This window comes from Salvia splendens, chromosome 2, assembly GCF_004379255.2.
Source record: "Salvia splendens isolate huo1 chromosome 2, SspV2, whole genome shotgun sequence".
Classification (NCBI taxonomy): Eukaryota; Viridiplantae; Streptophyta; class Magnoliopsida; order Lamiales; family Lamiaceae; genus Salvia; species Salvia splendens.
Window position 1 is genome coordinate 5,016,808 of NC_056033.1, and position 24,060 is coordinate 5,040,867.

The 24,060-nt window shown below is 33.9% G+C and overlaps 1 protein-coding gene and 1 long non-coding RNA gene across 2 annotated transcripts; one reads left to right on the forward strand and one right to left on the reverse strand.

The window, feature by feature from the left end:
• Positions 1-6,374: 6,374 nt before the first annotated feature.
• On the reverse strand, positions 6,375-7,387 carry LOC121772164. The gene is made up of 2 exons (XR_006044273.1): positions 7,347-7,387; positions 6,375-6,710 (listed from the first exon to the last, which is right to left on the reverse strand). It is a non-coding gene; the product is annotated as an uncharacterized LOC121772164 (long non-coding RNA).
• Positions 7,388-16,977: 9,590 nt separating this feature from the next.
• Positions 16,978-22,294, forward strand: LOC121784925 (homeobox-leucine zipper protein ANTHOCYANINLESS 2-like). The gene is made up of 9 exons (XM_042183202.1): positions 16,978-17,792; positions 17,866-18,086; positions 18,214-18,331; positions 18,407-19,030; positions 19,121-19,222; positions 19,314-19,526; positions 20,440-20,614; positions 20,697-21,067; positions 21,789-22,294. The coding sequence occupies exons 1-9, from the start codon at positions 17,610-17,612 to the stop codon at positions 22,122-22,124; spliced, it is 2,343 nt and encodes a 780-aa protein (XP_042039136.1). The 5' UTR covers positions 16,978-17,609; the 3' UTR covers positions 22,125-22,294.
• Positions 22,295-24,060: the final 1,766 nt, after the last annotated feature.

Below are 24,060 nucleotides of genomic sequence, written 5' to 3' on the forward strand. Positions count from 1 at the left end.
GTAGCCGTTTTACCTTTGGGGACGACACGCCAAACCGAAGAGCACTACCGGGGCGTATCTCGTCTTGCGGGAAGAGGCCTCCTCGACTCGGCTAATCACACTGGTTTAGTAGTTTCGATTATACGTTGTATTTTTAAGTTCAGTTCTTCCTTTCCTTTCTTTTGGGTTGTATTACGCCCGGTAGTTATCTTTGTAATCCCAGAAACCAACACTATTTCCCCTTTGATAATAATGGTCCTTTATTTTGAGTCAAGATGTGGCTAGCTAGTTAGAACTACTTAGTAGATATAGATGACAAGAATTAGATGTTTTTATTTTAATTAGATTGACTGGTTTGGTAGATTAGGATAGGCTTACTTAATGTAGGTTGCACCAAATTAAAGCTCTCTTCCACCATGTGACCATCAACCCTAACTCTAAATATCATACAACTACACTACTTGTCACAATCACAAACTCTGTGAGTGTGCGTGTGCGTGTGAGACAGAGAAAGGGATTATTCGTCCACAGCCAATAGTCCTATTTTTCCGTTTTTGGATTTTCCTATTTTTAGTAAATTTTTCACTCCTTCACTACTAATATTTGTATACATTTTTCTCTCTATTTTCTTGTACTTTACTAATATTGCAATCATGTTGCGTTGATTGATTCTTCACTATAATTTGAACTTTTCACTCTATCTCTCTTATTTTACTAATTTTGCGTTAAAATTCATGTCGTGATAGTGGATGGAGAGAGGATTAGATTAGTAGACTTACCATTTGATAACTACATGCCTTGATCAATATTTAGTTATCACCATTTCACAACATCACTTATACTCCCTCCGTCCGTTATTAGGAGTCCCATTTATGGGAGGCACGAGTTTTAAGAAATGTTAAGAAAAGTGAATGAAAAAAAGTTAATGGAATAGGGGTCTCACTTGTATATATTAATTTTAAATGAAATGTGAGTGGAATGAGTTGGTGGAAGATGAGACCCTATTACCATTTATGGTAAAAGTGAACCGAGACTCCTATTCACAGACGGACTAAAATGGAAAAACGGGACTCCTATTCGCGGAGAGAGGGAGTATATTCTTGAAAGTTAGTAGTTTCTTTTATTTTATTTCTTTGGTATTAGAAGCACAATATAGCCAGAACTATCTTATAAACACTGCATATTTAATTATCACCCATTAATGTTCTCTCTCTATCTCATTGAACACAGCCCCCACACCTCTATGGTGAGGCTCATCTGCCCAGACTATGACCTACATTTACTTCACAACCCTACACTTTGATTGTTTCTCAACGTATACACTAATTCGTGATATTAATGTGTTTTACGTAATGAAATTCTAAGATAAGTATCAACTCACAAGTCCATTCACACACATATAAGTTTGTATCGATAATTCTAATTTTTTTATACATGTAAATGGACTAAATTAACATAATATGGCCGGCCATATTATGGCCATTTAGCATCACTCTTTATTTATATACAGTATTATAAAAAATTGACGGTTAACCGAATCTATCGCTAGTAAATACAAGTAGTAAATAATTTTATCAAATACATATATTAAGTTATTTTCTATTTACTTTTGTTTAGGGATGAGCATTCGGGTTTTAGTTCGATTTTTTGCCTAAACCGAACCAAAACCGAATTTAGTTCAAAATCCAAACTGAACCGAACCCGAAAAATTGAAACTGAAAAATCGAAAACCAGACTTCAAAAACCGAACCAAACCGAAATTTTATGAAATAATCGAAAAACCAAAAAAATCCGAAAATAATATATATATATATATATATATATATATATATATATATATATATATATATATATATATATATATATATATATATATATATATATATATATATATATATATATATATATATATATATACTCCCTCCGTCCCATGTTACTTGAGGCGTTTCTTTTCGGCACGATATTTAAGAAAGTTGTGTTTAGTGAATTAAATAAAGTAGATGTGAGAATAAAGTAAAAGAAAGAAGAGAGAGTAAAGTAGTAAAAAAGAATAAAGTATGTGAGATAAGATGTTTTATTTTTAGTAAAAAAAATGACTCAAGTAACTTGAGACAGAATGAGTATATAATACTCCCTCCGTCCCATAAAAATATGTGCAATGGGTATGACACGGGAATTAAGACAAAATTGGAAAAGTAAGAGAGATGATGAGAATGATATGTTAAAGTAAGAGAGATGAGGAGAATGATAGTTAAAGTAATGTTAGCGGATAGTGGTACCTACATTATTAAATTGACATAACTTTCCAAAAATGGAATGCACATTTTTTTATGAGACGGAGGGAGTATTTTATTTTATATATATATATATATATATATAAAAGGATGTGATCATATGATAACCTATATTTACGGTGATAACCTAATAACCTATCATTCTATGGACGAAATATATAATTTTATAAAATAGAATATCATTTTATGGATTAAAAGTATCATTCTATGCATGCTGAAAAAATATCATTTTTAGTAAAAATGATATTTTTGACCCATAAAATGATAGGTTATTAGGTTATCACTATAAATATGGTTATCATTTTAACGCACCTTTATAATTATATAAAATGATATTTTTGACCCATAAAATGATAGGTTATTAGGTTATCACCATAAATAGAGTTATCATTTTAACGCACCCCTATATATATATATATAGAGAGAGAGATAGATGAGTGATCAAGGTCTAACTAATTTTAAGTGTATAACTAGAAAACAAATCTCAGCCATACATCTTATTACTCCAAATTAATCTTATGGCTTAAATAATCTTGCATATTTTTAAAAACAATTATAGCCAAAGGGCATTTTTGGAATTCAATATCTCAAATGTATCAACGTGAATTGTCTTCTGCGCAATTTGTTCAATCTGAATCGAATTCAGTTTACGATTTCTTCCATAAATATGAAATTCAAAATGTGTTCTTCATCATGAATCGTCCAAATTTGTTCTTCATCGTAAATTGTGTGATTGATCAGCCACGATTCATTCATCCAGGGAGATTGATCAATCGTGGCTGAGCGATTGCTCCACCGAGCACATAATAATTGAAATATAATCATGTATGTATAGTGTATACCGATCGATTTCAATGTCAGAAGATGACACTCCACCGAGCGAAATTGTTTTACAACTAAAAGAACAAGCAGAGTAATTGCTCCACCGAGCACAAAATACAAAGCGCAAGTAAAAAGTATCGGATGGCGCCAATTCACACCAGAAGAAATCTAATGCAACGGAAGATCAATCTAACTCAAACGCAAACACAAACACGTGCCTCTGCGCTGCCAAAGTTGTACACTCACCAGCAGTGAAAATGCAGCGAATCTGCGATCGGATTGGGATCCGATGTTGGGGAATGCGAGCGGTGTGACGTACTCGTTTTCCAGAGCAGAGAAGACGATTATGGCGGTGGCGGAGTAGTGGTGGTGGGAGAGGAGATGTGTGGTTTGGAGCAGGGGGGCGTTAAATTGTTTCTAGTGCTACCGATTACCTATTCCATGGCGATCGAGGTCGGGAAGGAGCGGTGATGGCGAAATCACCTCTCCTTCATTGAATTTGAAGATGAGTGATCAGTCTACGAAGTATTTTTTGCTATAGTGATGTATTTTGTTAACATCAGTGAAGTAAAAACACAGTTATAGTGATGTGTTTCAGGGTTAGAGTGATGTTTCTTTGATTTTTTGCTATAGTGATGTATTTTGTTAACATTAGTGAAGTAAAAACATGGGTATAGTGATGTATTTTGTTAACATCAGTGAAGTAAAAACATGGTTATAGTGATGTGTTCCAGTGTTAGAGTGATGTTTCTATGATATTGTGCTATAGTGATGTATTTTGTTAACATCAGTGAAGTAAAAACATGGTTATAGTGATGTGTTCCAGGGTTAGAGTGATGTTTCTTTGATTTTTTGATATAGTGATGTATTTTGTTAACATCAGTGAAGTAAAAACATGGTTATAATGATGTGTTCCAGGGTTAGAGTGATGTTTCTTTGATTTTTTGTTATAGTGATCTATTTTATTAACATCAGTGAAGTAAAAATATGGTTATAGTGATGTGTTCTACGATTAGAGTGATGTATCTTTGATTTTTTGTTATAGTGAGGTATTTTAGCTCAATAGAAATTTTTGTACTAAAAATTAGTACAGTTGTATAAATAAGCAGCACTAAACATTATTATCTTAGTGATTGTCTACAAATTGAAGCAGACGCCTATGAAGATATCAAAATAAAATATACTATTATATTCTATGGCTAATTAAGTGATATTGATGATAACTTATTAGTTATAAGTCATCGTGGCATGTTCCCACCGTCGCTTAGGGCACTTTGATTTATGATCATCGTCATATTTTCTACTACATCTACATCATTAAGTCAATCTGTACAAAAGGCATAAACGGCGCCGGCTCATAGCCGAACGGCGCAGCTGGATGCTACCACTTCTTCATAACCACCACCGGCTTCTCAGCCACCGCCGCGGCGGACGTCTCAGTACCACTATTAGAACAAGCCATCGGAGGTCGGCGATTGAATCAATGCGACAGAAGCGGTATCGCCGCCTTCCACTCCAGCACAGGACCGATCTGCAACGACCCCAGCGCTCTCCTCTGCAACCTGTTCGATTGTCGCCGCGCCGATGATTTCCTATTGCCTGAATCCGCCATAATACCAGCTGAATTAATTAAAATTTTCGAAGAATGGAAGCAATTTTAGAAATTTCTCTCGGCGGCCGTGACGATGCAGCCGATCACATCTTGGCTGCTTCAAGGCTTTTGCTGCGGGTGGTGTTGAGCTCGGCGGCGGAGGCTGGGGAGAGGGGAAAGGAAAAGGACTGTGAATTGGAGTTGGAAAATTGAAGGAGACCGTTGGAGTTGAATATGATTTCCAAAAATGCCCTTATTAATTATTTTTTATTTAAAACATGTAAAAATAGCTAAGCCATAAGATTAATTTGAAGTATTAAGATGTGTGGCTGATATTTGTTCTCTAGTTATGTACTTAATGGGCACTAGCTCTCTCTCTCTATATATATAGATATATATATATATATATATGATTGTATTCAATGTCGAACTAATTTTAAAGACCGAACTAGAGAACAAATCTCATCCACCCTTAATCATAATCTAACGGTTAATTCATTGTCAATTATATCTCATTTGTTTATTCAATTAATATTACAAAAGGGTTGTAATGGAAATTCATAATTCATACGGTTATTGCTTTTCCATAATTCATGCTCAGTTAATTAAGGAAATTGGATCAACATTATTGTGATTCACGATTATTTGGAACAGAAGCAATCTCTTCAGCTATCATCAATATATCAATCGCAATCTTCAACAAATTCTATATCGTCGTGAATCTGTTCCATAAAGAAAATATTAACGACAATCATGGGACTATCGCGATCTTCAATCTCTTCTATATCATCGCGAATTTGCATTCCATACAATCACAATCTTCAGCTATCGTCAATATTCAATCGCAATCTTCAATCTTTTGTTATACTTTGATGTAATCTGCAATTACATCTCCGTCGACTGCAATTCAATATATGCAATTCAGCACCTGCAATTACATTCACCATCTCCAATTTAATCTCCATTGATTTCACGCCTGCAATTACATCTCCGACCGACCTCGAGTCGGATACCGCCCATAACTTGGCTCCCAACACCGCGCCTCGGCCCTCCCTACTCGCGGTTCAGCGTTGTTGTTCGGGCACCGTCTCGAGGTCAGTTCGGGCACCGTCTCGAGGTTAGTCCCGGGTTGAAATTCACCTGCAACTCGGCCCCAATGTATTGTGCCACCGTCGCCGCTGCTACAATGTCGCCGTTCAATCACTTCATCTTATAATTACTGTACTTCATCTTATAATAAAATAACTTCATCCGAGAAATGAAAACATGTCAGTTAAATGAACCAAATTTTAACAGTCCAAAACAAATAACTTCATCTTATGATATAATTTCTTCTTCTTTTTACGAAATGACTTCATCTTATAATGTACTTAATTCACGGTATATAGTTAAAATGAACCTTCAAACAAATCGAAACTCAAATCTTGAAAATCAACTCACCACAAAATACACTAAAAATGAATCAAAATTAGAAATTAAGGTATGCAATCACTTCATCTTATAATCACATTATTTCATCTTATAATGAAATAACTTCACTTGAGAAATAGAAACATTTAATTAAAATGAAACAAATTTCAACAATCCAAAATAAATAACTTCATCTTATTAGAAAATCATTTAATCTTATATTATAATCAATTCACCTTATACAGTTAAAATGAATCAGATTTGAACCATCGAAACAATTCAAAATCATATATTGAAGATCATTAAGAAATCCCGAAATGAGAATTAGTTCCACAATACTAGCAATTTGATTCACCATAATACATAAACAATTCAAACCAATTGAAGTTTAGTAGAACCAAATTGATAATCAGTGTGAACCGAATAAGATTTCAAATACATATAAAAAATCTTATTCGACTGAGTTAATATACAATGAAAATGGATAGTGTGTGCTTGAATTAATCTTCTTGTTTTGATATTCGCCAACAATGAATCCGTTTTTTCCCTTCATATGCGGCTGTGCGCTTGGCCTTGACATTCCTCTTCGCAACAGGCTTCTTGGCATCACACTTCTGATTTAAAACAATTGAAAATACACATATTAATCAAATATTCAAAATTTGAACCTCCCCAAAAAATAATATAATAACTTCATATTCTAATTTAAACCTTCCAAAAAATAACTTCATAACGTAACAATAATTTCATCTTATACTTTTTATTACTTCATCTTATTATTTAATAACTTCATATTCTAATTTTAAATTTCCAAAAATTTAAAAATTCGAACCAAATTTCCAGACCTGTTAAATTTTTTGGAGAAATCCTATTGACAACACTAATCAAACGGATAAATTAATCCATATTGTCCAGAAATCCCTTCATGTTATACAACAATCAATTCACATTACGAACTCATCAAACAGAAAAAATAATTCATACAATCTCGGAATCCCTTCATGTTATGCAGGAATCAATTCTTATTACAAACTTAGGATGAAGCATATTTACCAACTCATAGTTTCTACGCGAAAAAACATATCTACACTTCACCAGAGACCGAATTCTAACTACAGAAACATATCTACACTCACACGATAATCAGAATCTGAACAAAATTACCAAATACAATGAACCAATTAGAAGTTCTTGAACGCGATTTGCAAAACAAAGAATCTGAACTAAATTAAGGAAAAAACTAAACTCACCCGGACTGGATGAAGTTTTGGAACGCAACGACCGCTCATCTACAACCAAAATCAACGAGATTAGTTCGAATGGATTTCGCAAACTGTAACTATTTTTGAGGACAATGAATACCGTTTAGTTTGCTCCGCCTCGTGTCTACCATGGTGAGAATCAGTAGAAGAATAGGGTTGAGGGAAGGCAGAGGGCTAGGGTTGAGAAATGGTGTAGTGAAACGGCGGAGAAGATAGTGGGGCTAAAGCTCATACGTCGAGCGGGAAGTTTAGTGGGAGAGAATTTTACCCTAATTCATAATACCATGATTAACGCCTCCTTCATTTTTACCATGTTTGACCACATTAAGAAATGACTAAGATGCCCTTTGGCTGAACAATTTAATTCACAGGATGAATTACGAATTTAAGTTGTAGGATCTCTAATCTCAGCCACTAAATTAAAATCCATTGGCTAATATTTAGTCTCTAGTTCTACACTAAGAAGGTGTTGTGGGAATAAGGGGACCCTATATATATATATATATATATATGTGGATGTATTCATTTCCTTTTTGTATCTTTTGTTCTATTGTTCTTTTTAATCTCAGCCCCACGATTTTGTCATCCAACGGTTAAATTGATGTCACGTGTCATTTAATAATGCAGATTTTTAGTTGAATAAAGCACACCGACTAATAATGCACCATTATAGTGTAATAATGCAGATCATCACAACCATCCAATTCAAGGATCCAAGGGATGTGATTAAAAAGAAGCTTGGACTAAAAAGCTGCGAAGGACCTTAACACACATATTATATTATATACAAATAAAATATATATAATATAAAATTCATAGAATATATATAATATAAAATTCATAGAACATATATAATACATATGATATAGAATATATTAAAGAAGGTTTGTGTTAAAATGAAACACCTTTTAAAGTGACACCATATCACCATTCTTAGCCAATCATTTGTACACGTGGGCGAATAATCAGCTGTCATGTGTCAATCATAAAAAATCTCAAGGGCAAATTTTTTCGGACTGCAATATCCAATACGCTAGACTGTAATTTTTGCCCGACTGTAATATCCAATACGCTAGACTGCAATCTATATATTGCAGTATAGCGTTTATACTATTGTAGTGTAGCGTTTATAATATTGCAGGATACATGATGTCACAGTGTCACTTTAAGAGGTGTTGTCATTTTAACGCACTCCTATTAAAGAATATATATAAATATATATTATATATATATATATATATATATATAATATTATATTTAAAATATAATTCAATTTTTGATTTTTTTTGTTTCGTCCAAACCGAACCGAAGCATAACGTACCGAAAAACTAAAAAAATCGAACCGAATTTTAAAATTTGGATTGATTTAGATATTCAATTTTCAATTTTTTTTCGAACCCCTACAGTTTTGTTGATAGTTGATACGCTTATTTGCTTTTCAAATCTATCAGCAAAAGGAACGTGCGTTACATGTGTATAAAAGAAAGAAATAAGCTAGGCACATTAGCAGATAAATTTTGTCTACCATTTATTTTAAAAATAGCTTATTACTTTGGCAATATTATAAATTAAGAAAAGTTTCGGATGGACATCAAATCGATTTAAAGTAAGATAATCAAAATTATTACTGAATAATTTATAGTAATATTTTAATATCTAATAAATACTCATATACTATATTCATCCAAATATTTGTGTATTTTACATAATTACCCTTAAAAATAAATATCTAATAGGACAATAATAGGTAAGATGTGCGTTATAATGCTAACTTTTCTTAAATTGCTAACTTGCTAACTCATTAACGTAATGTATTAAAAATGTCAATACGGTCACATTAAAAAATCAACACATATTTGTGTTTACATTTTAATAAACTGTATTGACATTTAAATATTAATGTCAACACAATGTATTAAAATATCAACTTAAGTTTATGTTGACATTTCATTATTACCCTGTTGACATTTTTACGTTTTTAATATACTAAGTTGATGAGTTAGCAAGTTAACAACTTAAAAAAAATTAGCAACGGATCACACCTCAGATGATCATACTCCCCCAAGACATTATTTGTCTTTTGCTTTAGATATTTTTGGAGCCACATTGTGACTATCCATAAAATAAAAAATAAATGGATTTACAACATAATTTTGGTTTAATTTTAACAGATTTTATGATTATCTTATCAAAAATTGTTTATCAAAATAAGTTTGTTTGTTTTTTTTTCATTTTTCCACTCGTTTTCAATGTTTTAAAAACCGGACCGGACTGGCCGGTTCGACCGGTCGGACCGCGAACCGGTAGGTAGTCCGGTCCGGTTCACCCCTTTAAACCACCACTGCATTGAACCGCCGTGAACCGGTGGAATCGGCCGGTCGAACCGGTTGGACCGTGAACCGGAAACCGGTTTTCTATTTTTTTTTCAAAATTTTATAAAATTTGTTGTTGGTAGAGGTTGAACCCATGACCTTTCTTCTAGTTAAGAAGACCTCTACCACTCCACCACATGGGCTCATTGAACAATTTGAACATTAAATATTTTTATACATTAACCATTAATTTTATCTACAAAACCAATAATTCATTTTAATTTTATTATTCTTTAATATAATTGTTAATTATAATATATATAATTATCATCCTTTATATTTTAATGATGTTCTACTTACCACCTATATTATTATTAGTACCATATAAGATTTATTATATACTATAAATAAATTTTTTATATTACATACTTAATTTATATACCCTAGCTATTGACATTAATGAATAATCTTATCTAAACTAATTAATAAGTACTTAATTCGTATTTAATTATATATTATTTTATGAAATAAATTTTCTTAAATTAATATAAACATTATCTATTTTAATACATGAAATATTAAATTTTTTATCTAGACTAACTAATATTAAATATATATATCTGATTATATTTACTAAATTTTAATATTATTTATATTTATACATCACTAGTTATCTATAAGGTTTAATGTTTTGTGATATATTATTAATTGTAAATCATTTACTAAATTTAATATATTTTTATATATTTTTGCATCAGTAAAACGGTTAGACCGGTGGTTCGACCGGTTGGACCGGTTGAACCGTGAACCAGTAACGTCGCCGGTTCGCTTGCCGGTCTGATTTTTAAAACATTGCGTCTTACTCTCTGTCGCGATTGAGAATATTGCAATACTTAAATTATACCTTTTTCACTTTTCTTGTCTCTCATCTCATTCACTGGTCAGAAAATTTTCTGCCCAACCTTAATGAAATCTCGGTATTTTCTAATCCGAACTTCTATAGATGACTATAATGTGGCATTTAGCAACCTTAAAATCATTTGATTGGTTTCATCTTTACAAATGGCATGTTAATCAAAGTATCAAACCGTGCTATCTTTTAAACAATTATTATGTTTTAATTATAAATACGGTGTGGAAATAATGGAATGTCACTTTTTTCAACCACTCCGATCAAAATTAGTGAAATTGTGCCTTTAACAATAAAAGTGCACTTGTTGAAGTTCGTGGTGATAGTAATTATCAATAAATTGGGAAATTTGAAGGCGTATAAAATTGCTATTTCTCCATTTTAATGACTCTTTAAAGAGTTTCATGAATGGCATTGATTCGAAAAGACTTATTACATCTGCACCATAATAATATAAATAATTCTGAATAATTTTATAAAATTTATCAATCCTGATTCAACAGAATTCTAAGGGGACATAGAAATTATATTGCACTTTGATTATGATTAGTACTTTATTAATAACTAATAAATTATAATTAAGTGGCATTTAAATGTTTTTCACCATATCTACCTAAGGCCTCTAATGGACTAATCTAATAGCGTGACATAATCTATTCGAACTGTTGTGACAGAATAGTGTAATTGTGTAATCAAAATAAACAGAAACGTAAAGAGACACATAATTTACGTGGTTCGCCAATAGGCTACATCTACGGGCAGAAACGGAGAACAAATTTTATTTAGAGTGTTTTCAGATTATGGCTACATATTTCAGATTGGATCTAAGATCACAGAATTATGTGCTCTACTCTCATATAAATAGGCACACATAAGATCCTATCCTAATTAGGAAACATAATCATATCCCAATTAGGAAACAGATTCAAGGCATACTAACAAATCTCCACCTTGACTTGAATTCTCCCTTGCAGATGCATCATTACAATGCTAGACAAACAAACTTCTCCATTCGTGCCTCAAATTTGCCCTAAAACCAGACTTCGATCTCCTTTCTTGCCTCAGATTTGCCCTAGTCCAAAAACCAGACACTCCCAGTGAATTTGTCGACCTTCACGTTCAGAGCAAACATCTTGATCGATTAACATATAAACCCTAACAGATGCAGAATTCAAAACCCTAGTCCGAAAACCAGCATGAAAGAGCATGGATCTTGCTCTCTCCAACAATGTTTGATTCATGCGTTCTGCCACACCATTCTGTTATTGAGTATGTCTAACGGTGTGATGTCGAGCGATCCCTTCACTCCCGCATAACTCATTGAACTCAGACGAACAAAATTTCAGACCGTTATTTGTTCTCAATCGCTTTATCTTATTCCTTGCCTGGTTTTCAATCAGAGTCTTCCACTCTTTGAACTTCTTGAATGCTTCACCTTTATGTTTCATCATAATCACCCAAGTCATCCTCGAGTAGTCATCAATCATCGACACAAAATACTTATGTCATCCAACAGATTCAACACGTGAAGGGCCCCAATAATCCATATGAATGTAGTCAAGTGTCCCCTTCGTTCGATGAACATATTTATAACTGAATCACGAATAAGTTCTTGATTAAGCAGAAATGTAAATGAAATTTGCATATTATTATTTTTCTAATGTGTTTTTATTTGTGATAGTAGATTAGAAATTATTATTGCAATTAGTCATCTAATTTACAAATGATTAGTTACTAATATTCTTTGAAAATATTAGAAAAATATAATCATTTGAGTTTTTATATTGATATATACTTTTTAAATTTGACAATTCAATAAGTTATGAGGTATCATGACAAACCACCAGACCCATCAAACATCTGAGTTTTAGTAATATTCTCTCTGGTATAATAATTATAAATGAAGTTTGCAAAACTTTGAAGCATGTGACAGAGTTATACTTATGAAGTAAAATTTAATTTGCAGTAATCAATGCCAAAAAGATAATAAAACTAGCCTAGTTATATCCATTGATGATCGATGTGTTTATTAAACAACTTTGGTTAATTAACTTACGTACCTGCCCCTCATAAAACTTAACCAGTTATTTAATGTTTGACAAGTAAATGAGGGTGTAAATAGAATACATGCTGTTAAATTAACATTTTAAAGTACATTATATTTATGAATCGAAACAAACCCTCTCATTTTGTATATCATCCATTGATTAACATACAAAATCATTATAGTATAAACAAATAAAGCAAAATTGTGCATATATATAATTAAAAACATGATTAGGGAGTAGTATTTTCTTATTAGCACTTACAATAAAAAAATCTACTTTGATTATATATATGTATACCAATTCTTCAAAGAACTTAATACATATTGAGAAAATTACTTTCAATCACTTTATGATATATGGTCAATGCATCTTCTTATTTATCCGATTAATACATCACCAAGTAGTTAATTTTATATGTTTAGTAATGTATAGTTATGTGATAGCATTCATTATTAGTATTTTATTTTTAATAATATAGCGACATGCAATAGCTTGGTTTTGATCAGTACGTATTTTATTTTTTAATAGTATGTTGTGTTATGTGTAATTAAGTCAATTATTATAAAACATTCTTTCAAGTATACATGCTTTCGTTAAAGCTTGGGCATGGTGATCAATGGACCATTTAGCTCAATTAAGTAAATATGCTAGTTTAGATTTAGGGATTGACATTAATTTTTTTGCTAATTTCACAGTAATAATTGTTTATTTATTACTCATAGATAATAATTACTTTGACCAAATTTAAATGTTGGGCCGAGTTTAAATTAATGTATACAGCAAGAAGCCTACAACTCTTAGGTTGGGTAAGATGCTATGCCTAATAAACCTAATGCAGATTTTTTTCAAATATTAGACTTACTACAGTTTATTAAATGGAAAATACAAGCAATAAAAGTTGTGATGTAAATTTACTACACTTTTTTGCTTGTGCAATAATGTTTATTCCAATTATAAATGAGCTGTCTTATTTAAATGGACGCTAAATATTAGTAGTATACGGGTAAGAGAAGAACTACATATATAATTTTCCATAGTTTTTAAAATTAAATTAGTGTGCTAACATGCACTGTCGCACATTGAAATGTTAATTTATGAACCAACTGTGACTTTGTTTTTGAATACTTTCACTCTATTATTATTTCTAAACATCCAAGGAACAGATGGAGAAAATCATTTAGGAAAGGTGATAGGAGTATCTATCTATTTAATACGTAGAAGAATTTGAAATCTTACACATTTATTACATCATTCTATAAGTAGTAGAAAATGTGGATTGCCTTTATTTATGAATTTATAAATCAAATATGGACCTTCGTATTCTATGTTATAGCGTGATATACATGAGAAATTAAAAACAAGATAAAGTTCAAGATTTTAAATTTAACTAATAGTGTAAAGGCTAAGCCTTTTTGTGTAGTTTTGATATATCTTCATATTAATTAGACTTGTCTTTCACAACAGAGTGTTTGTCTTGATCAATTATGTTGTGAGTTATATTTGTTGGCAGAGACTTTTAGTTTTGTGTTTTGTCGATGATACATGTTCGGCTTAAAGTCAGCTTGTTTATTTTTTAGTCGCAGTGTCCCTCAATTTTGTTATATAGTCACTGTTATATGCAACTCTTACGTGTCTTGAATAATGTCTTTACCTTAGTAAAAGTGCACAACATATTATCATATTGAAGAAATTATTTTATCACCACTAACAAAAATACTTATTGGAATTTTTTTATTCGTCTACTTGATAATTAGGTCTCGATCACAATCTCAGTACGGTTAATTGCATGTCCCATAATGAAATGAAAAATATTTGGGAATGGCAACTCTGATAAAACAGTTTTTATAGTTAATTTATTGGGATGATAAGAAAATTAGAGAGAAAGTAATATTTCATCCGTCCCGTCCCGTCCCATAATAATATGCAATTTTCAATCTTGAAAACTCTTTTCTCTTTAATGAGGTGGGATCCATTCCCCACTAACAATACTTTAATTACTTTTTATTTCTATATCTCTCTTACTTTACCAATTTTGCGTTAAAACCCGACCAAACCCAAAGTGCATATTTTTTGGGGACGGAGAGAGTATATATTAGTGAAAAAAATGAGATACATCTTATTAGAGAGATAAATTAACTATAAATTTTAATAGACAAACTAGGATGAATAATTATAGCAAGATCGATAAATGGGTAATACAACTTGGATGATATTTAGTGTTTCATTATTGGTCTCTCATTACTACTCCATCTCACTTCTAAATTAATTATTATAATATAATATAGTAAATCATAAGTAATACTAATATTTATTTTAATTTTTTAAGTACGGAAATATACGCTCTATTTTAGAATTTGTCTCCTTTAATTATAAATTATTATCTATAAAAGTAATAATAAATACAAAAAATCAACTAAAGCATCCAAACTGAAATTAAAGAAAGAATATATGAAAAAATAAAAGTAGATATGAAACGGGATGAAAAAAGTGGATCATCGAATCTAACTCGAACACAGTATAATGGGAACATACCACTAATGTATAAACAAAAAATGTTTGATTACATGTTCGCTCATTGGTTAAACTACATACTAATTATTAGAATAACTGTAGAAGACCCAAAGTATAAATATGCAAGCATTAATTTTAATTTAGAAGTTTGTGGTTAGAACAAAGTTTAATTCAAAAATTACAAATGTTTCAACATTAATAGTACTATTTTTAAAGATAGTTAATTAATTAATAAAATAATATACAAACTGAAATTGGATTAAATAATCCATTAAATTAGTAAAATTAAGAGGCTATCTAATTAATTCAATATTTTATATGTAATATGGAGTATTTGATTATATTTATTATTCAATACATTTTGATACTAGTATATGCATGTATTATGATAATCTGATCTGATTATCGATATCGATCCAGGGGCGTAGCCACCTTATGGAGATATGGGGCATTTGCCCCCTCCTCATCCACTCATTTTTTAATATATTTATACATAAATTTTTGATTATATACTTCAGCTACACTAAATGCCCCTTCTCAAATACATAAATTTTACCAATGTATTATATTTTTTCACCTTCTCCAATAAAATTCTAGCTCCGCCCTGTATCAATCTATTAAACTTAGCTCCAATAAAATTTTACCTCGGCCGTATCTTATTTTCCTTTTCTATTTGTCAATGACAAAATGCTCAGCTTTATATTTGAAAAATGTAAATCATCATTAATATATTAACTATTACTATAAATCATCATCAATATATATTAACTATTACTACTTTTTTTTATTTTCAATACTCCCTTTGGCCAAGAGTAATTGAGTTGCATTATTTTTTTTATCCTCCATATACTCAGTGTCTCAAATTATCTCCTTTTTAACAAAACACATCATATTAATTTCTCTTACTTTATTATATCTCATACTAATTTCTCCTACTTTATTATATCTCATACTTTTTTTTCACTTGTCTATTCTATTTTCTTTCCTCTTAATTCATTAAATACCACTTTTCAAACCATGTGCACAAAAAAAATGCTTTACCTATCGTGCAAAGAAGGAACAATTACTATACTTTAATTACTACACTATTTTCTTTATTAATATATTCATTCTATTATATTTTTCTTTCTACTTAACACACAAAATAATACTCTCATTGCCTATTATTTTGTGCCACATTTTGATTTAACACGAGTTTTATGAAATACTTCTCTTAACTAAAAAAATAGTCTATTTTTGCTTTTTTAATTGTCTCGTCTCAAAATAATACTACTCCCCTTATTCAACTTTTTCTTTCTTTCTTTCTAATAGGATGGAGCCGTTATGTTTAGAAAGTGAATGAAAATATAAAGAACTTAAGGTAAAAATTAGTGATATATGAAATAGTATATTTTTATATACTCTTTTATTTTTACAATGAAATACTATAATGCAAATATATTAGTAGAATGAGATTTGTGTATTAAAAATAGTAAATAAAATATGAATGAAATACAAGAGATCTATATTTTTAAAATAGTAAAAGTGAGAATAGAAATTGAGCCACATCTCCAAAATTCTCATATGTCATCTGCAAAGTGAAACAATTCAACTGGACGGTGAATTTCCATTTTTACTACTTATCTGTTTGTTTATTTAAAAAAGAAGTCAAAATATTCAGTGCCGTCACACAAAATGGAAAAGAGAAATGAATCAAGACAAGAGGAAAAAATAAAAAAAAAATAAAGATTAATGTGTATGAAATGAGAGATAGTCAACCGACCCCTTTTCAGAGCTCCTCCGCTCGTACATATATATGTGGGCTTCCAAGACTCCACACACTATTATTGCATCTATTATCTCTTCACCTCCCTCTTGCATCTATTGTTGTTTTCTTCTCCTTTTCTCTCTCTCATTCTGAGCCCAAAAATACAAATCCCTTTTCAGCCCTTTTTCTCCCTCTCTATCTCTCTTTTGTTTTCCTGCTTTTGTTGCACATGACAAGTTGCTTTCTGCAAGTCAAGCATGCAGATATTTAGATACCTGTGAACACCATGAAAAGCTTCTTGTTTTAAAACTAGGTCTTTCTTCCCCAATTTCCTCTTCACATTTGAAAAAGATTTGAGTTTTTTTTTGGTGGGAGGGCTCTTGATTTAGGGGAGAAGAGAGAGGGATAGAGAAGGAAGAGCTAAGCAGCAAAAAACACAAGGGTTTTTCTTTGCTTGCCTTCTTTCTCTCTCTTTCTCTCACTAAAATCACTACACAGAGAGGCAGCAGGAGACATTTGGATTTGGGCCTTGTGTCTCTTCTACCTCTCTTCTTCCTCCTCCTTCTTTTCCTTTTGACTTCCTGCGAAAAAACACTGTACATTTCATATTGAAACATTTTCATATACTTGTCTCTCCATCTCTTTGGCTTCTCCACTGTCTATCAGATTTCCTGGTCAGTCCAAACGTTGCGAGAAAAATCTCAAAAGAGGGATTTTTATTTCATGAATTTTGGGGATTTTCTTGATAACAATTCTTGTAGTGGCGGCGGTGCAAGAATTGTTGCGGATATACCTTACAACAGCAACAACAACATGCCCGCCGGCGCAATCGCTCCGCCTCGCTTCCTCGCTCAGTCTCTCTCTTCCAAGCCCATGTTCAACTCCCCCGGCCTCTCTCTAGCCCTTGTAATCTCTCTCTAACACTGTGTCTTTCTCTCTATATTTTGTATGTGTTTAATGTTTGTGTCTGTGTCGGCAGCAAACGGGGATGGAGGGGCAAGGGGGGATGGCGAGGATGGTGGAGAACAATGAGCTGAGCAATGTTGGTGGGAGAAGGAGCAGAGACGAAGAGCACGAGAGCAGATCTGGCAGCGACAACATGGACGGCGCATCCGGCGATGATCAGGACGCTGCCGACAAGCCGCCGAGGAAGAAGAGATACCACCGACACAATCCTCAGCAAATACAAGAGCTCGAGTCGTACGTCTCTCTTCTTTTTCCAAGAAACCCTCTTTTGTTTGATTTTTATATTTCCTGCCAAAGATTGCTTTTTTCCTTCTGGGTTTTGTTTTGATTTTGTTTTTGTTGTTTGTGGCGTCTGATTCAGTCTGTTCAAGGAGTGCCCCCACCCTGATGAAAAGCAAAGATTGGAGCTTAGCAAACGCCTTTGTCTCGAAACTAGACAGGTCAAATTCTGGTTCCAAAATCGACGAACTCAGATGAAGGTATACACTAATCAATTTTATTTTTTGGTGGGGTGTGAAGAGAATTTGAGTTTTATGTCGCTTTGATTGATGCAGACGCAGCTCGAGCGGCACGAGAACTCTATTCTCCGGCAAGAAAACGACAAGCTCCGGGCGGAGAACATGTCGATTAGGGAGGCGATGCGCAACCCCATCTGCACAAACTGCGGCGGCCCCGCCGTGATCGGTGAGATATCCCTCGAGGAGCAGCACATCCGGATCGAGAACGCCCGCCTCAAGGACGAGCTCGATCGCGTCTACGCCCTCGCTGGGAAGTTCCTCGGCCGCCCCACTCCGAGCTTGGAGCTCGGGATGGGGGGCAACTGCTTCACCGGCCTAAACACGGCCATCCCCTCCAATTTTGGGGTCGGGATTGCCAGCCCCCTCCCTGTTGCCACGCCCAAGGCCGCGGGGATAAGCGTGAACCCGATGGAGAGGTCGATGTACTTGGAGCTTGCACTGACAGCCATGGATGAGTTGGTGAAGATGGCTCAAAGTGATGAGCCACTTTGGATTAGGGGCTTGGATGGTGGGAAGGAGATGTTGAATCAAGAAGAGTACTTGAGAGGCTCCTCCCCCTGCATCGGGATGAAGCCGAATGGCTTTGTCACCGAGGCTTCGAGGGAGACCGGGATGGTCATCATCAACAGCTTAGCTCTCGTTGAGACATTGATGGACTCTGTGTGTGAAAATAAAAATCCAATCTTTAACTTGAATTTGATGTATTTCTTGAAACTTGAACATTTTGATTGATATTGTGTGTTTTGACAGAACAAATGGGCAGAGATGTTTCCTTGTTTAATTGCAAGAACCTCAACTACAGAAGTGATCTCTAGTGGCATGGGAGGAACAAGGAATGGTGCACTTCAACTGGTAATAACAAAACCATCACGTGACATTAGGCATTGTGTATGTTGTGCTAAATTAGAACTATGTTGGTTGATTTTATCGTGTTACAATTTAGATGAATGCTGCAATTCAAGTTCTGTCGCCGTTGGTGCCGGTGAGGGAGGTGAACTTCCTCCGGTTCTGCAAGCAACACGCCGAGGGCGTGTGGGCCGTCGTGGACGTGTCGGTCGACACCATCCGGGAGGCTCACGTCGCGGCAACATTCCCAAGCAGCCGGAGGCTCCCCTCCGGCTGCTTGGTGCAAGATATGCCTAATGGCTATTCCAAGGTAAATACTTTCGCCACTTCTTTCAATTTCCATAAAAATTAAATCTTGCACATTTATTGAGTCTCAAGGGTTGGTGCATATGTTTTAAATTGAGTTTGTTGGAGCAACTGCACCACTATGTTGGTTACATTTAATTGAGAAACACCACCTACACACACTCTCACTCAAGAATCTATCTATCTATCTAAACTTGGTTGTTTTGTTGAAGATTCAAGAAAATCTAATCACTCCACCTAAATTCAACTATTATTATTAAATAATGGTAGACAAGAATAAGATGCTTCTCGTGAGACTAATATGAAAAATTGAGGCAGTCGAGGGGGTTTAAAATAATGAATGGAAGCCTCTATTACTCCTATTTTTGCGCCTTGGGACACATTAATTTTCGTATGATTTTAGCATAATTAAACCTTGGTAGAATAAAACTTAGCATAATTTGATGTTTCTATTCCAATTTCAGATGCTGTCTCGATCCACCCCAACTTTTTTTTTAATTATTATTATTAGAGACGACTGTATATTACCTGGTTCCAGCCCCATCATGTCTTCATTTTTCTACTCAAAATCAAATGACTACTATTTAGTCAAATCCCAAGACTGATTTTTTTATTTGTCACGTGACATGCAGCATCTAATCTAATCTAAAACCCCAAATTTTGTCAAAAAAAATACAGTCTTTGTACGTATCTCCCTGTCTCCTACCTCGACCCACCAAATCTTGCAGAATTTTGTGTTGCCTGTAATTTCGTATGCTATGCTTGTAATTATTTCTCTCTAATTATTGTACTTGCAACCACTATAGCAAAAATAATTTTGTGTTACATTTTTTCTTTTGAATATGGGTCCTCTAACTTTCTTACATTTATCACGAGGGGTATTATTTGAGACTTATATGGCAATGTATCACCCATAGGTTACATGGGTGGAACACATCGAGTACGACGAGAGCGTCGTCCACCAGCTCTACCGGCCCCTCGTCAGCTCCGGCATGGGCTTCGGCGCCCAACGCTGGGTCGCCACCCTCCAGCGCCAATGCGAGTGCCTCGCCATCCTCATGTCCTCCACCGTCCCCGCCCGGGACCACTCGGGTACGATAGGGTCTCTCATTTGCGTCTTTGCTATCGCGCGTTTAATTTAATATAAAAATGACTCGATTTTCGTCGCGTGCAGCGGCGATCACGGCGGGAGGGCGGCGGAGCATGCTGAAGCTGGCGCAGCGAATGACGAACAACTTCTGCGCGGGGGTGTGCGCGTCGTCGGTGCACAAGTGGAACAAGTTGAGGACCGAGAACGTGGACGAGGACGTGCAGGTCATGACTCGTAAGAGCATAGACGACCCCGGGGAGCCGCCCGGGATCGTGCTGAGTGCCGCCACATCCGTGTGGCTGCCCGTTTCTCCTCAAAGGCTCTTTGACTTCCTCCGCGACGAGCGCCTGAGGAGCGAGTGGGACATACTCTCCAACGGTGGGCCCATGCAGGAGATGGCCCACATTGCCAAGGGCCAAGACCATGGCAATTGCGTCTCGCTCCTACGCGCTAGTGTAAGTCCCCCTCGTTCATCGAGTAAAAATTCAGCAGTCCGGATCATTAATTTTTTTTATTTATATATTTCCAATATTAAAGGTGTTGAATTTTACTACTCCCTCCGTCCCAAGAAAGTCTCAAGAAAGTTGAGACAAAACTTTTGGGCACGGAGATTAAGAATTTATATTAAATAAATAGGAAAGATGAAAAAAGTAGAAAATATTAGAGAGAGTAAAGTAAATGATTGAATAAAGTAAGAGTAATTAGATATTTTGTCTCTTGTTAAAAAAGGAAATAACTCAATTTTGTTGGGATGGACTAAAAAAGAATACTATACATTTTTTTTTTGGAACTGAGGGAGATCAAATAGTAGTCCAATGTGAAAATAATAGAGCTAGAAATAGGTAAAATGACGCATGTGCCCATAAGATCTCAGCGAATCAGAACAGGAAAGGGATATGATTAGCTAGGCCAATTTCGGAAATTGGAATTATGTATGAGGACAATTTGTCCTATTTCTCAGCAGCCTCTACATAATATTTTGTAGATATTATTAAATATTACTAAAAGTCAAAATCTTTTGACTTTTAATGTCATGACATCCTTCACGACTTTTTCTTTCTTTATTCGACACGTCAATTTACCGAGTTGACCAAGTTAGCCCTCGTGAGCGAAACTTACCCATCACCTTTTTACTATACCATATCTGATCAGGGTCACTTTTGTAATTTTACGCAGGCTGTGAACTCGAACCAGAGCAGCATGCTGATACTCCAGGAAACCTGCATCGACTCGGCCGGTTCGCTCGTGGTGTACGCACCGGTCGACATCCCCGCGATGCACGTGGTGATGAACGGCGGGGATTCGGCCTATGTGGCGCTGCTGCCGTCGGGGTTCGCAATCGTTCCGGATGGAAATGGGTCGGGCGAGGGGTCGCTGCTGACTGTGGCTTTTCAGATTTTGGTGAACAGCCTCCCAACGGCGAAGCTGACGGTGGAGTCGGTCGAGACTGTGAATAACCTAATCTCCTGCACCGTTCAGAAGATCAAAGTCGCACTGCAATGCGAGAGCTGATTTGTTTGTATTTTGGTGAAAAATTTTAGTTTTCTCTATTTTTTGTGTGAGCCAACATTTTTAACTTCTGCTTTTTTGGGGTTTTTTTTGTTGTTAAGAAAGAATTAAATTAGGAGGTTGAAAAATGCGAGGGCTTGATGTAATTTGAAAATGGTTTGTTAATTTCTCTAGCTGCTCGAGGTGTAATGACTTGAAATTGAGGGGGTGAGTCAAGAACGAACCGCGCTCGAGAGTGGTGGCGGTGTTGGTGGTGGGAGGCGGCAGCCCCACCGCGGTGTGGCGGCGGTATCAGCATGGGTGCCGGTTCGGGTATTGACTCAGATGTTTTGCCCCTTGACTTGAGTTTGTGTGGAATGGATTTTTTTCTATATAGTAAAAACTGGTTATCATTTATTTTTACCCTTGTTGTGTCCAAGGTTAACGTTTCTACTAGCATTTATTGTTATAAATTCGGATGTTGTAGTTATTATTGCAGTATATAAATATTAAGTGAAAAATTGTGAGTAAAAATTGTAAATTTTAGTCAAATTTTTGTTTGGTATGCAACTTTAAAAACTGTATGGAAAAGGCATGCAGTTAAATTTTATATTGATCTATTTATTTGGCTCTTAAATTGATGATCTGATTGAATGGTTATTAGTGATGAATATAATAAAGACGAAGATTCAGATGAAAATTATAGACATGAATTTTGGTTGTTGTATACTACATCCATCCCACATTAAGTGACATATTTAGTATGGACACGAATTTTAAAAAATTGTAAAGAAAAGTGTATTGAATAAGTTAGTGTACTGTGAGTCCCATTTATATATATATTAGTTTTATAATAAAATGTGAGTAGAATTGATTGGTGGAATATAAGGTCTGCTTACCATTTGTGGTAAAAGTGAAATGTGACTCTTATTTTGAATTGACCAAAATGACAAAATGTGATACTTAATGTGGGACGAAGGTAGTATATGATACGATGTTGTAGTATAAAATAAATAAAAGAATAAAAAATCAAAACACAGCCATAAAAGTCTTAACTAAGCAAAGCCGGACCCAAATATGAAAATTAAATTGACTTAATTAGTATAGCATGTAAATCAACAGGTTGCACGGTAAAACTTCCCCAAATGATATTAGCACTAAAATACAGCATCAATGTGGTTTTAAGTCATGTTTCATGATTAGTGTGTACCTTTAAATTACTGCCCATAATATAATTTGGCAAAATGTACGGTCCAATTATATTATAATAAGTATTTAGAAAATAATTAATTACAGCACTAGGATAGAGTTTGAACGGTTTGATAAATTTGATTTTTATACCTTATGCCTTATACTTCATCCGTCCCTCGTTATCTTATATTTCCATTTTCGATTGTCGTTTATTAATTATTCCAATTCACTTTTATTATTTTTTGTTATAATAAATCATAAATTTAGTTAATTCAATTTATCATATTTTATCATAAAGTTAGTAAATACTTAAGTATAGACTCAAATTTAGTTAATTTTTTTCCTGCGACTTCCTTCATAGTAATAGTATTTATTAAAAGTCATATTGTGTCAAAGTCGGATAGTAAATTAGGGATCAGTGAGCTTTTGTTATTACCAATTTATCATCTTTTTTACTTTAATCATTTTCCACTCAGCTTACAAAGTAAATATGCATAAAATCTCATGTTGAATAGGAAATGTTTCATATAGAGTGGGATCGAGAACTGAGGAATTATATTTTTTATATAAAGTATAGATAATGCTATTTATTTTTATTTTTATTTACTCCTAGTTGTTTAGAATTTGTATTTATTAAGTGAAAATCACATGACACGTACACACGGATGGTAATATTAGTTTCTAAAACACTAGTATTACATATTATCATCAATATATTAGTTTTTATTCATACAAGAGGTTGAAACCCCAACCCTAAGGACCCGCCACA

Excerpts from the sequence above, each read along its gene's own strand:
- LOC121784925 (XM_042183202.1), top strand. The coding sequence starts at position 17,610 with ATGAATTTTGGGGATTTTCTTGATAACAATTCTTGTAGTGGCGGCGGT. Across the intron at positions 17,793-17,865 it reads CCGGCCTCTCTCTAGCCCTT|CAAACGGGGATGGAGGGGCA; the intron begins GTAATCTCTCTC and ends CTGTGTCGGCAG. Across the intron at positions 18,332-18,406 it reads ATCGACGAACTCAGATGAAG|ACGCAGCTCGAGCGGCACGA; the intron begins GTATACACTAAT and ends TGATTGATGCAG.